The sequence below is a fragment of the Bombina bombina genome, chromosome 11 (assembly GCF_027579735.1).
Source record: "Bombina bombina isolate aBomBom1 chromosome 11, aBomBom1.pri, whole genome shotgun sequence".
NCBI classification, from domain to species: domain Eukaryota; kingdom Metazoa; phylum Chordata; class Amphibia; order Anura; family Bombinatoridae; genus Bombina; species Bombina bombina.
In genome coordinates this window covers 65,818,347-65,833,346 of record NC_069509.1, presented here as the reverse complement: position 1 = coordinate 65,833,346, position 15,000 = coordinate 65,818,347, and the positions used below count along the sequence as shown (strand labels likewise).

Here is a 15,000-nt window from a genome sequence, read left to right as displayed (position 1 = left end):
TGCCAATGTTGTTCTTTCAGCAAAGGAAAACAATACAACGAAGCAAATTTGATAATCGAAGTAAATTGGAAAGTTGTTTAAAATTATATATTCTATCCAAAGCAGGGAAAAAAATTCTGGGGTTTCCTGTCCCTTTAACTGTGCTGTCTTCTTAAAGGGACAGGAAACACTGTAATTATTTATATTTATGCAGTCTTGCAATAAATGAACACACTGAGTGTGAAAACTTTCAGGATTTATTTGCTGCAATTGTTTTTAAATCCCTAAGCACACCCCACAGCTAGCCTTTTTGGAGGAACCAATCCAGGCTTGTTACTGAAGTAGCCAAGGCTTTCCACTGTTATTTTGTTTGCATAACTTGCATTGTTTTAAAGTATCCTATCAACTCTATTGAGGCAAGTTTGAAAAGTCTGCACTATACACTGGAAAACTGAGAATTTTCAAATTTAAAGGAACACTAAAGTCGATTTACATAGAGCGGCGTTCAATTTAAAAAAAAAAGTTTCAATGCAATTGTATTATAAAAAAACTAAAAAATTATAATACACACACACACAGTCTTTCTATATGTACACTTTCTGAGGTACCAGCTATTGCAAAGAATTAAAGGGACACTGAACTCTAAAAAATGCAAGATAGAATGATGCATTCAAAGAAAAGATTAGTCTGTGAATAAGAAGTAGATTTATTTTTTAAAGTTTAATTAGCTGTTTAAATAGTGACAAAATAAGTGTAAGGTTTTAGTGTCTATAAAACAATGGGAGCTGCCATGTTGTAACCTAGGTTACCTTCTCTGCTGTGGCCAATTAGGTATAGTTATAAATAGGTCACTAGAGTTTGCAGCCAATGGTTGTGTGGAATATAACAGTGTTCTGCACTTCCATTTCTAACAGAAACTGAAAAGCTCACAATTTCAGAATGGAATTACAGGAAAAGGGGGAAAGAAATTATGGAAGTATATTGCAGTTTATTTATATATATATATATACGTATGATAGATTATGTATGATAAAACAGATTTTTGTTTCTATATATTCTTAGTGAATCCAGCCAATAGATAATTCTCTTAAAAGACAAGACACACCCACAGCGATTTTGATAAAAAGCCATTTTAATTTTCTCAAAAGATAATGTATACAAATATTAGATCTGCTTAATGAAAAAAAAAACAGCTGCAAACTACAAATTAAATTCTTCACACCTTGAACAAAAAAATAGTATTTGCAGAAAAGTATTTTGTTTAAATGCATAAAAGGGTAATTTGACCCAAGAACTATTTTAGAAAATAGTAAGAAATGTAGAACAAAATAATTTCTAAAAATGTTTTTCAAATTTACAAAGTTTCTTTTTTTGATATTTTAAAGGCACAAGTTACTATAAAATAAATGAAGTTAATTATATGCTCAGCATACAGTGAAAGGGAGGGACAACATTAAGGAAAACATGTCAAATATTAGTCAAAATCTAAGCATCAAAATAACTACAGCACTGATTTTTTACTGTAATAATAAATTTATGGGAAGTGAATAAAAACATTACCAAAATAATTAAAAGCAACAAATTTGACTTTAGACATTACAGAAAAAGCTTAATTATGTCCCCAATTGAAAAACAATGGCACTCATGTTACAGGTCCCTTGTATTGGCATAGTCTTATGGAAAACGGAATTAGGTTACGCGTTTCGCTAACAAGCTACTCATTTATATCAAATAACCTGCAGAAATGTATTCCCATGTTATGACCAGGTGGCTGTCTCTCTCAAAGCAATTTACTCCATGAATTGATTGATTGACATTTTTACTCCCTGCCTTTTCACAAATAAAGTAATAATATAATTATAATATGGCACATAAATTATTTTTCTCAGAACTATAAGAACATTTTGGGAAAAATGTTAATTACAACCAAACATTGCTTAGAAAACTCCACCGATATAGACTCTTTGTAGGCAACAAGGAAGCTTGAAACACAATGACATGATTGGGATTTTTAATTATGTTCTCTTAAGTCGTTCTAGTCGGATAGACAACAATGCAGTGATATGCACTGCAAGTCTACTCTATGAATAAAGTTCAAGAGATATATCCCGTTTACACATTATACAGGAGTTTGGTAATCAACAAGAAGGCCTGCTACTACAGTTGCAGCAACAACTCAAGCCATATGGTCAATCCTGTTTGGCCCCAGAATATTTTCATTGAAACAAAGACAATGGTTTGTTAAAATGGGTTAATTGGTCAAAGCATACATTAAATGCTTGATTGGTCTGGTATCTCAGTAAGTTTTAGAACTTTTGGCATCTCCTGATTTTATACAAAAGATTTTAGTCTCTGAAAAAAAATTGGAGACCCATATTTTCATCTCATGTCACAGTCCATAAAATAAGAGTTTTCAGTTTTTGCAATATTTTCCTTCTGGAGAAGTTTGAAGGCTCACCACCTTCTTAAGACTAGGAACAAGTCCTCATTTTATCAGCAGGCACTTGGAAGAAACTGGCCCTGAGCCTTCCACATTTCCGTTCTGTCTATAGTGCATATAGACCATGTGCATATGTTCTGGAAGACGTTCGCAACCAGGAACATAGTTATGGCATAAAAGTTTCTAGTTCAAGAGACACAAATTATTTTAAGGCCTGGTCAAGGTTGTGTAGACTGGCTGATCCCAGTTGGAATTTGGACTATGAGATGGTGGAATGGACAAACTATTAAGAATTGGTGTTGCATAGGGACGCCGAGAGGAATGGAAATATTGATACTGGTACAAGCTGGATGGATACCCAGAGTATGGATTGTAGTAATTAGAGCTTGGAAGGTCTGTGTAATCACACTGGGAGCTGGTGAATGAACTGGGTACTGTGGCACTAGGCACTGTAGTAGCACAAGCCTGGGCGCTATATGAGTTGTAGTCAGAATGAGGAGGTGAACCATGAGGCTGGTCACTATAATGACTAGGACTCAGCTGCTCTGTCTTGATGTGAGGCCTCTGTTGACCAGATTCATTGGAAGAGGATGAAGAAGTAGAAGGACTTTTATGAGACCAAACAGGTGCTTGCGTTGTGCCAGCTGGGTGCGTGTAGGATGCTGCATATGAAGTTGCTGTTGAGTTCTGCCCGTGGTCAGCCGGAATAGCCACATGACCATTAAGCGGTAAATACTGGTCAAATTCATGAACATCAAAGGTCTCCATGTTGTTGATAACCTCACTGCTCAATTCACTAATATCCACATTGCTGAAATCAATGTTTTGGCGCCCAGGTTCCATCATCCTTCTCCCTTCATGCTTTAATTCCGGTTTACCACCGTGGTGTAGATCAGTCTTGGGAGTAGTCGGTGGAGTTGGAGGTCCATGGTTTTGACCTATCACCAATACAAACACAAGAAACAGTTAATACATGATGTTTCTATGGAGAAGTAAGTGTGTGCACTGCAGATATTGCTGTACAGAACTCTCATATCCATATACATCATTACTTTCCAGTAATTTTACTCTAAAAATTGTACCATTGGCATGAAAGGCTGCAGAGTATACTGCAGAAACCTGGGCCCTACAATGTGCTACATAGAAATATCCTCATCTGTGCAGGATCACATGTACATCTGTCCTTAAATGACCACAGCCAAGAACATAACATAAGAATCATATTCAAGAGGTATGTCCAAAGACTGCACAACAATTCAAGTTGCAATGCTTAATTGCACATATATTGGTATCCTTTGTTGAAAAGCATACTTAGGTAGGCCAAGGAGCAGCAATGCACTACTGAGAGCTAGCTACTGATTGGTGGCTGCACATATATTCCTCTTGTCATTGGCTCACCTGATGTGCTCTGCTAGCTCTCATAGTGCATTCTGCAACAAAGGATAACAAGAGAACAAAGCAAATTTGATAATAGAAATAAATTTGAAAGTTGTTTAAAATTGTATGTTCTGTATGGACCATGAAAGAAAATGTTGGGGTATCATGTCACCTTTAAATATATTTCTATACCTTTTTGCTGGACCACAATAAAACTTGATACATAAAAACCAAACGATTAAAATAATCTATTTTTTGTCGTCTTATATATACATTTGTTAACAATTGAATTCTTGCAGTAAAATGTATTGCTTAGGCATCGAGAGAATGCGTTCTTGGAGAACCGTACCTCCCAGGCTTGTGGTAAAGTAAAAGTATTTAAGAAAATGCATTAGAGAAACTGGCACGAAGAAAGATTCTTTACTGGAAATACAGTTTGATTACTTTTATAATCATGTTTTGTAAGACAGGCAAAATTAATGGCTTGTTGCTTTCCAAAAAACTGCTTACTTGGCATTAAAACTATTTGTGTGGTTCCACGAATATTTAAATATGGAAATGTATCTTGTGGTTGTTTAGGGAATTTTTAGGAATGACAGATATTTATAATGGAAATGTTTCTAACATTTGGAGTAAATGAAGACTTAATACACAGGTGTGAAGGGACGATTTAGATAGAGCATTCAATTTTAAAAAAAAATTCAATTTACTTTGTTAAAGAGTAAACCTAGGAGTTTAGGAGTGTGCGAATGTTTAAAGGGACAGTCAACACCATAATTTTTGTTGTTTAAAAAGAAAGATAATCCCTTTATTACCCATTCCCCAGTTTTGCACAACCAACGTAGTTATATTAATATACTTTTTATCTCTGTAATTATCTTGTATCTAAGCTTCTGCTGACTGCCCCCTTATTTCAGTTCTTTTGACAGACATGCAGTTTAGCCAATCAGTGCTCACTCCTAGGTCACTTTACGTGCATGAGTTCAATGTTATCTATATGAAACATGTGAACTAATGCCCTCTAGTGGTCAAAATGTATTCAGATTAGAGGCAGTCTTCAAGGTCTAAAAAATTAGCATATGAACCTCCTAGTTTTAGCTTTCAACTAAGAATACCAAGAGAACAAAGCAAAATTGGTGATAAAAGTAAATTGGGAAGTTGTTTAAAATTGCATGCCCTATTTAAATCATGAAAGTGTTTTTTGGACTTGACTGTCCCTTTAAGCTGTTTATGGCAGCAGTGTTAGCAACTATGTATAACATTGCTATAAACATTGTTGCAAACACTGCTGCCAGGTGGCTTAAGACACGTGTACGCTCCTGAGATCACCAATGAGGACTTTGTAAAGAAGCATACCAAAAGATCTAAATATAATTGATAATAGAAGCAAATGGCAAAGTTGTTTAAAATGTAAAGCGCTATCCAATACGTTTAAGTTTCATTTTGACTTTACTGTCCCTTTAATATGTGTCATAATCACGCAGTTGACCATATTTTACATTCTTAAAGGGAAATGCAAAGCCAATATTTTTATATAGTAGTTTTATTGCATAATATTACATAATATTATTATGAATGTATAAGATTTTTCATGACAAACAATTAAAGGGTTATTGAAAAGCAAAACTTACAAGTTCTACTTTGTTAGAGTATGTACTTTCTGAACCCAGGTTAATTGTGCTTAACTGCTACAAAAGAGTTGACAAGTCCAGATGAGCAGCTGTATAACACAGCTGTTAAGCCAATCAGAAGTGAGGGTCACATGTAGTCACCAATAACTGTCAGTATCCTGCTTGGGCACTGCAATGTTTACAGATCCTTTGAAGACTTTAACTATGTGTTTAACTCTCTAGCAGGGTTTATATACATTAGGGTCGATCACAATCCTTTGAAAAGTTTCTTATGATTTTTCTACAAAATTCCTCATTAAAGGGATAAGAAACACAATTTTTTCTCTTTTATTATTCAGATAGTGCATGCAATTTTAAAGAACTTTCTAATTTACTTCTATTATCAAATTGTCTTCGTTCTCTTAGTATCTTGTGTTGAAAAGCAGGAACATATGCTTAGGAGTCTGCCCATTTCTGGGCCACTATATGGCAGCAGTTTTGCAAGGATGTTATTCATTTGCCAGAGCACTAGATGGCAGCACTATTCCCATTAATGTAATATTCCAGATGCCTACCTAGGTATCTCTAAATGCAGAATATCATGGGGGACAAAGCAATTTTGATAATAGAAGTAAATTGGAAACTTTTTTAAAATGGTATGCTCTGTCTGAATCACAAAAGAACATTTTTTGGGTTTCATATCCCTTTAATGTCTATGGGGAATTTTTGCAGATAAATCATCTGATATTTATTTTTTTTCCAGCAGGATTATGATTAATTCCATGGTTATCTAGTGTCAGTAATACATAAATTAAATGTTCTAATCTAAAGCATTTATGGTTTAGCTTGTCCCTTTAAAGCTTGGAAGCTGATACACAGTCTGCAGTAAGATTTGTAAACATCTGATTGCTTTTAGTTTCATGCAGAAACCGAACAAAATATGCTTCATATCCCTTTAAGGACCAGTGTATAGATTTCTATACAATACCTGTATGCTCTCCGTGGAGATGACTTTCTCCCATGCTGCCCAGTCCCGAATCAGACTTGTACATTTGAGATCCAGGATGATGCCCCAGTTCTGCCCCAGAGTCAGAGTCACTTTGGCCGGCTTTTACACTCTTCCTCCTGCGCGGCTGGTATTTGTAATCAGGGTGATCTTTTTTATGCTGCACTCTCAACCGTTCAGCCTCTTCCACAAAAGGACGCTTCTCATTCTCACTTAACAAACTAAAAAGAAAGAATGTGGTTAAGTCAAACTTAAAACGTTTTTGATTTATATAGTGTAGGCGGTTTTAAAAGATTTCAATTGACTTCCTTTATCAAATTGTACTTTTTTATATGTACAGTTTCTGAGACACCAGCTAGTACTGAGCATGTGCAAGAATTCAGTCTATACATATATGAGACTGTGATTGGCTGATAGCCGTCACATGATACAAGGAGACGGCAAACTGAAGTAGATTTTGAAATTTGACAGAAAAAAAAAAATTAAAAAATCTACTGCTCATTTAAAAGTGTTATTTGCATTGTCTTTTTATTATGTATGTATTGATTATATATAAAGGGGCCTGTATACATACAGGAGTCAAGCTTGTAAAAGCTAAAAAAAAAAAAAACAGCTGACTTTTTGTTAACTGAAGTCTTCTGCTCTAACTCAGGTTTAAGTCAAGTTATTTTTACATGAAAATCAACTGCTTTAAGATTTCAGCCAAAAGTTGAAAAGGACGAGTTTGACCAATTTTCTAAGTTGGTCTTTCAAAATATTAATTTGATGTTTGTTTGTTTTTAAACTACCTTTCTATTGAGTTTTTTGCAATGTTATATAAAAAAAAAATCTGCTAGATTAACCAATACCACCAGCAGACTGTTTTTTTTTTTTTTAAGGCAGAACCAGTACTGTTTCAATAAAAGTGGACTGTAAACTTTTTAAATGTTTTATCATGTATCATATGAATAAGCACTATTTAAACATATTAAAAATATTGTTGCTAATTATATAGGTTACACTAAGGTTGTTTGTTTTCATTTTGAAGCTAACAAAATATGCATGTCAGCCTTAAAAACAGATTGCTTACAACCTAATAGGCAGAACACTTACTGTTTATTCATGGACAGAGAATTGCCTCACAAGTATAAAAAACAAAAACAAAAATTGTAATATTTTTGCAGAAACTGTAATATATTTTAAAATGTCCTCCTTTCATTACAAAAAAAAAAAAGAACAAATATGCTCGTTTCCCTTTAAATTTGACTTAGGCCCATAGTTTCATTGGTCAATCTGAAATTATTTGTAAGAGATGCATTTCAATTTGACACAAATATCTTTCTCTAACCAATTTACACCTGAGACTTGCTATAATTAGGTTTTTAAGCCCTAAATATTGCTAGTCGGCAGGTGCAGTGTATGCAAATTGAATTCTTTCTTTTAAGTCTTCTGTATTTGATAAGACAGTTACTAGTCAGTTATTTATCAAAACTGACTTGCTATCCTACTACATAGCAGACTAGAAACTTTTTTTTTTTTTTAAATTGGCCATTTTACCCGAGTTTTCATAACTAAGTTCATAGTGCATACCTGCATCACTAACCTCATACTTTAAGACCATACATATGATTGTTTAACTGTGAAAACTCAAAGCTTGTTGATAAAATATAAAATGCTGCTATCCTATACCCACTAAAAGAAATGGAAAGAAAGGAAAAGATTGATTCAGAGTTTTAAAAAAAAAAAAAAAAATCAAATCTTAATATAAATGATTACGGCAGTGGTTGAGTCAAACTTATTTAGATTTTTGAGGCGCTAAAGAGATTTATCAGGAATGGCACTTCAAAGATATAAATCATACTTTTCAACATTTGTCATTTTTTGGATTTTTTTTTTTACCTCAGATAATGCTATAATGATTTATTATTTAAAGAGGAAGACATCTCTAATATTCCACATTGTAAAATAAAATTGGATTGTATTTTTTTAAATTGTAAAACAATATTTATAGTGTAACATTCCCATAAACGGTAGTAATGGTTTTCTGGTCGCTTATTGTAGAGTCAAAACAATTAATTAATTAGTCATTCATTTAAAAATAGCCTTTACTAACATAGACAATAAATAAACAGAGAAATATTATTATATTATCTGCATTGTCATTACCATGCAATCTATACAGTTTGTGTGTGTGTGTAGTATATATATATATATATATATATATATACACACACACACAAAAAACAGCAGCTATCGCACAATATATTGCTTTACTAGCGGTATATTAGATTAGTCTTTATATTTTTGCTACATGTAAAAAACAAAAAAAATTAATTTTATCTCTACAGTACTAAGTTGTGATAAAAATAAAAAATAAAATATTGAAAGACACGAATATGACAATTAAATATATTTTTAGACCGTTTTCCAGCTATAAAATTATGTTTTTGATTGATAAATATGGTATCAATAGAGTATCTAAAATTCTTTAACTAAATATATGTTTTGAAGTCAGTCATTCTATTAATTATTGTATACACCAATCCATCAAAATATAGATTGTCTAATATTTTTTCCTTTATTTTAGTACATAAAATATAATATATTAAGTCAACGCCTGTCAACAAAGTAGAATATTCAGTCTGTAGATCAAAAAATTTAGGTGGTATAAATTTGTTTGGAAGTTAGGCAAATTTATATGAGACTTAGAAGCCTGGTACACGTTTTTCTCTCTCTATTTTATATTTTATTTATTCATTTTTACTTAGAACTGAGAATGACAGATGCGACTCCATGACTGTCAGGATTTCTCCAGTTCCGCCTTAAGAAACACATAAAGAAAATCCTAAGCATTAAATAAAACAGATATATATATATATATATATATATATACACACACACATATATATTTATATACTAGTAACATGATTAGTAAACTATAGTGATATTTACATATGAATATATCATCATAAACATGTTTCAGACACAAAATTAAATCTTCATATGAACAAAACAATCTTTCTTATTTCAGTGAAGGAATTAATTTACCATCTGTGTTCTCATTTAATGGATATGGGAGGGGGTATTGGTACATCTGTACTCTCTAAGGGCCAGAAGATTCTCATATATTACTGATGCAACCAATTGTGATAATATATTTGGATTTTGCAGAATTGTATAATCTAATAAAAACCTGAATTAAAGTCACTCTGGATAACCAAATGTATAAGGCCTTGATTAAACCATTCATGCACTTTATATATACAAAAGTAAAGGGCACTTCATTATATTTGTGTGATAGCTAAAATTGAAATCTTATTGTATTAATCAGAACAGTGAATTAATGATTTTTTTTTGTTTGTTTTTTTAAACAAAGGGTTTGTACTTTGAATATTCCTGTATTTAACCTATTCACTCTAAGAAAAGTGGATTTTTACAGTAGCCTGTCTTTTGTATCCAACATCCAACTGTTTTAATAGATTGCAAAAATGCCAAAGTGATGCACTGAATTAAATTACAGTTTTCAGTCCTTCTGAGTGGACTCCAGATTAAAAATAATATATATATTAAAATAGATAAATAAAAAAAAAGATTGTTCCAATAACAATTACATTTAAATATTAATTAATACATTTAAATATTAATCTGTTTTATTGAATAGCTGAAAGCTTGTTCATTGCAGTCACACAATCATTTCTTAGTATAGTAAAAAAAAAAATCCAGCTATAAACCTTCCATAAAAAGGACAGTGCACTTGTATTTATTAAATCTTAGTAGGATAAACAAAAGGACTAGTCACATAAAGTTCTGCAGCCTTGATTTAAAGGATATAATAACCTTATCAGCACCAAAGTGGTCACTTGCATAACAGTTCAATTGCATATTATTCCATGGTTACCAACTGGCCTGGTACATGAAATGATTAATGCATACAAATATTTTACTCTAATTTTCAAATTAAAAAACACATCTCCTAAAAAGTGTTTGGGAAGGGGTAGAATGCTGATACTTATCTATTAATAAAAAATAATTATTCAATACTTATTCCATATTTTTAAGTGGTGAGAGAACTTAGGAAATCACAAGAAAGAATAGGTGTTTACTAACAATTCAACAAACTGTCCAGTTCTTATATTATGGAGCAAATGTACTAAATAAATAGTGAGACAGATCACAAAATCTTGGTGAGTCAATAGCAGGACTTTGCTCTTTTGTAAGTTTTCTAAACAGGTAATTTGGGCTACAGTGTGTGACAAATATCAGAAGGGACTATATTGGCTAATTATTTTTTTTGCAAAATCTTAATATTGGTCTGCAAGTAGTATTATTATTTTTTAACAAAGATTTTTACCATTTTTATAAAATGCCCTCTGTCAAGGCTGTTCCCTTTCAAGAGCTGTTGAGTAGTATTATAGAACAGCCTAGGGCTGAAGACTCATTTAATATCAGGTTTTATTTATTCAAACAGGGGGACTCTGGTGGGATAAGTATATTCTGTATTGCTCATGTGTTAGCTGATGTGTGTTATTGTATGATAGTAAAACTTTTTTTAATTGTACAACTAATTTTTGGAAACCCAGTTAAAATAAAAATGATTATGATGGAGGATTTATTGGGACATATTTAAATCTAGAAATAAGAATATAACAAAATGATGAGACTCTAACAGATGATAGCACACGAAATATATTGTTATTGAGTATAGGAATGTATCACATTATGGGTGCGCTCATACTAGGTAAAGGGTGGACCCTTATACCATTGTTAGCAAACATTGTGTAGACCTGACAGGAAGCTGGATGGTTAAACACCAGTGGCTAATTTTTTTTCCATGCTCTTTTTCAACAGGGAAGTTATCATTGTAGTTACCAAATTATCCAATGCTTATTATGTTTGCAAATTATGAATTAATTTTAATAATAAGGTTCTATATTTAAATATTATAATTATATTGATATAGCATACCATCCTTACTACACACACCAACTTTGGCCAACATGGTTTAAGAAAACTATTTTGTGCATTATTGGAGCAGGCAGATACAATTTTATATATATATATATATATATATATATATATATATATATATATATATATATATATACACACATACACGCACAGTATATATTGTCTTATGCCTATTTCAGTGGTTGAATGGGTTTGCAGTAATAGTATTAATTAACTTTAAGTAATGTAATGATAACCTGAAGTTAAACTTATACTTTGGGTAAATTTACTCCTTAGTTTAATCAGGAGGACAATTACCAATTACATTTGTTTGTAAACAAATATGTATCATCAAACAGATATGTAGTAGAACTAATATGTAACAAGGAAGATTGTCTCTGGGATAAATTCTCTGTCTGTAAACATTGTAATAGTATTCAACAGTGAGATATATATTGTCATACCTTGCAAATTACAAATCCTACAAATCCCAAAAGGATGATATGGAAAATATTAACTTTGGCACATTAACGAACAATACATATATAATGTATATATATATATATATATATATATATATATATATATATATATATATATATATATATTTGCTATTATTAAAAATAATCATTATTATTATTAGTATTAACGTCCCCAATCATAGCATAACATTTCAGTCCTAAGCATGTATTTTAACTAATGCAATTAATACACAGTGTTCTGAAATTATATATATATATATATATATATATACATACACACATGGTACAGGATAATGAATGACAGGTACTTACCGCCAGAGCTTGCCCAGAGTCTTACTGAGTTCTGCATTGTGCAGATGTGGGTATTGGTCCGCTAGTTTCCTCCGGGCAGCCTGTGCCCAGACCATAAAAGCGTTCATTGGCCTTTTAACGTGGGGTTTGGCTTTCAGTGACCCGGATCCGCGGACGGGCATAGGCACCAGACTCCAGTCATAGCCCTTCAGCACCTGGGACACCGCATCACGGATACAGGCTGGGAATCTCTCGTCCAGAGGACCTTCAGGGTCGTCTTTAGACAGGGAACTGATGCCTGGGGGTCGGTGTGATCCACGTCCCTCCGATCCAGCCGGGGACAGAGGGGAGTCCGAATCAGAGTCCGAAACGTGTGACATTGAGCTAGCTGTGCCCGCGGGGCTGCACGGAGGCTCCGGAGTGTGGTCCTGATCCGAGCTCATGTTCAGCATTGGAGCGCCGGGCAAGAGAAGCAGATATTAGAGTATAAATAACGAACGCCCCAAAACTCAAGGGCGCTCCTTATGATCGGCTATGGGCGCACGGTAGACTCCCACAGCTCCAGATAACAGGTATATAGGGGCGTTCGTGCAATACGCCCCCGCCTGACCTCAGTGCCAGCTGATTGCAGATCCCTTTATCTCAGTGTACAGAGAGATGCAGATCACAACTCCAGCACATGACAGCCTGTTCCTTATTCTCTACCCACCAACTTCTGCAACCCCTATAAGAAGCACGCTCTGGTCACACCCACTCCCACTCCTGATAGGACACCAGGGCAAAAAGGGGTGGCTACACTTCTCTTAAAGCAAGAGTCCCACTTTCCATGTTCAGCTATGTTGTTTTCCCACGTGTGTGTAGCTATGAGAGGATAAGATATGTGGGATCGGTTATATTAACCCTTTAAACAGTAGACGAGGACATAAAATGACATTTTGTGTGGCTCTGTGTATGACTGTACTACCTATAAAATACATTAATAGCAAGAGCAGAGCTAGTTACTGGCACAGTGAGATCATAGGAGCCAGTACTGGTCCCACAAAGCCACTAAACACAAGCACAGCTCTCACTGCCCATGGTGGCTCTGAAGGGAACCAGCTAAACCTCATCGATAGAGGGAGACACTTTATTAGTATCAAAACTACAGCCTGCAAATCTAACTCAAGAGGTTTATCAGATGACTGAGAATTTTGTTTATTGTATTTTTTTCTATTTTACACAAAGTAACAAATAATTATTAAATACATATATATATATGTAATAATACTAATTATTATTATGCAACAAATATAAATAATGTATTATTACTATCATCATGATATTAGCAGGCGTGTATTTTTCTATTAAAATGAATTAGTTATGGCTCTTTTTGGATAAGATTTTAAATAATAGTTAAAATGACCATATGGTTTATGTATTGTATTTATGTAATAGTTTTAAAAAATATTTTTGTTTTGCATTCATACCACAGACACACACACAAACACACTACACAAACAGATACACATGCACACACTACACACACATAGACACGGCTCAAAGACATGCCCACTGCACACACTAAATAACCACATGAACAATGCACACACACTACACAATGACACACATACACACACACATGCACACTGCAAACACTGAACAACCACATAAACTCATGCACACACTAAACAACCATATGAACATTGCACATACACTACACAATGACACACATACACACACACACTAAACAAACACTCACATACACACACTAAACAAACACACACATACACTAAACAGACACATACACACACTACACAAACACACACATACCCACTGCACACACTAAACAACCATATAAACAATGCACACACACTACACAATGACACACATACACACACTAAACAACCATATAAACAATGCACACACACTACACAATGACACACATACACACACATGCACACTGCACACACTGAACAACCACATAAACTCATGCACACACTAAACAACCATATGAACAATGCACACACACTACACAATGACACACATACACACATACGCACACATGCACACTGCACACACTGAACAACCACATAAACTCATGCACACACTAAACAACCATATGAACATTGCACACACACTACACAATCACACACACTACACAAACACACACACATACACTAAACAGACACTCACATACACACACACACTACACAAACACTCACATACACACACACACACACACTAAACACTCACATAGACACGCACACTCACTACACACACATACATATCCATTGTGCATTCACACACACACTAAACAAACACACACACACACATTCATTGTACACACGCACATTCCCACTGCACAAACACACAAATTAAACACACACATTACACAAACACATACAAACATTTTGCACATTTCAAAACGTATTTTTCTAATGTAATTTTTTTAAAATGTATATTTTTCAACATGAACTTATTTGTTTAACATTAAATGTTTTCCTAAAACCATAAAACATTTTAATTATATCACCTATCTGTTGTTCTTACATTGCTACTATAATGACAGATCTCTAAATACAAAAAGTACACACAGTGACCTTTTATTGGAAGGTAATATATTTTATTTAACACTAATAACTGCACGGAAGATCAGTGCTGGCTCACATGTCCCTTAGGTTAGCTTGTGACAAAAGTCAGGTTTGCTGAATATTGGGAGCTAATGATGCAGAGATCCTGTCACCCTCAGGGTGTACAGTACAGATAGATCCTTTGCTGTGAATGTGCTGTCCCAGCACCGGGTGTTTTTTAATGAGAAAAAAATCTGCTGCTCTGCTGGAGATACAGCACAGGGCACATTAAGCGATTTGCACGCAGAAATTGTAATACACTGTATCAGAATCTTAACAG

General features: G+C 33.7%; 1 protein-coding gene across 1 annotated transcript; it reads right to left on the bottom strand.

The window, feature by feature from the left end:
• Positions 1 to 1,093: 1,093 nt before the first annotated feature.
• On the bottom strand, positions 1,094 to 12,793 carry SOX8 (SRY-box transcription factor 8). Its single transcript, XM_053695183.1, has 3 exons — positions 12,133 to 12,793; positions 6,395 to 6,633; positions 1,094 to 3,357 (listed from the first exon to the last, which is right to left on the bottom strand). The coding sequence occupies exons 1-3, from the start codon at positions 12,561 to 12,563 to the stop codon at positions 2,627 to 2,629; spliced, it is 1,401 nt and encodes a 466-aa protein (XP_053551158.1). The 5' UTR covers positions 12,564 to 12,793; the 3' UTR covers positions 1,094 to 2,626.
• Between the last annotated feature and the right edge of the window lie 2,207 nt (positions 12,794 to 15,000).

Bases quoted from the DNA above. Each gene is read 5' to 3' on its own strand.
- SOX8 (XM_053695183.1), bottom strand. From the start codon at position 12,563: ATGCTGAACATGAGCTCGGATCAGGACCACACTCCGGAGCCTCCGTGC. The intron at 6,634-12,132 runs GTAAGTACCTGT...CTTTCTTTTTAG, and splicing joins ACTCTGGGCAAGCTCTGGCG to TTTGTTAAGTGAGAATGAGA. The intron at 3,358-6,394 runs GTATTGTATAGA...TATTGGTGATAG, and splicing joins TCTCCACGGAGAGCATACAG to GTCAAAACCATGGACCTCCA.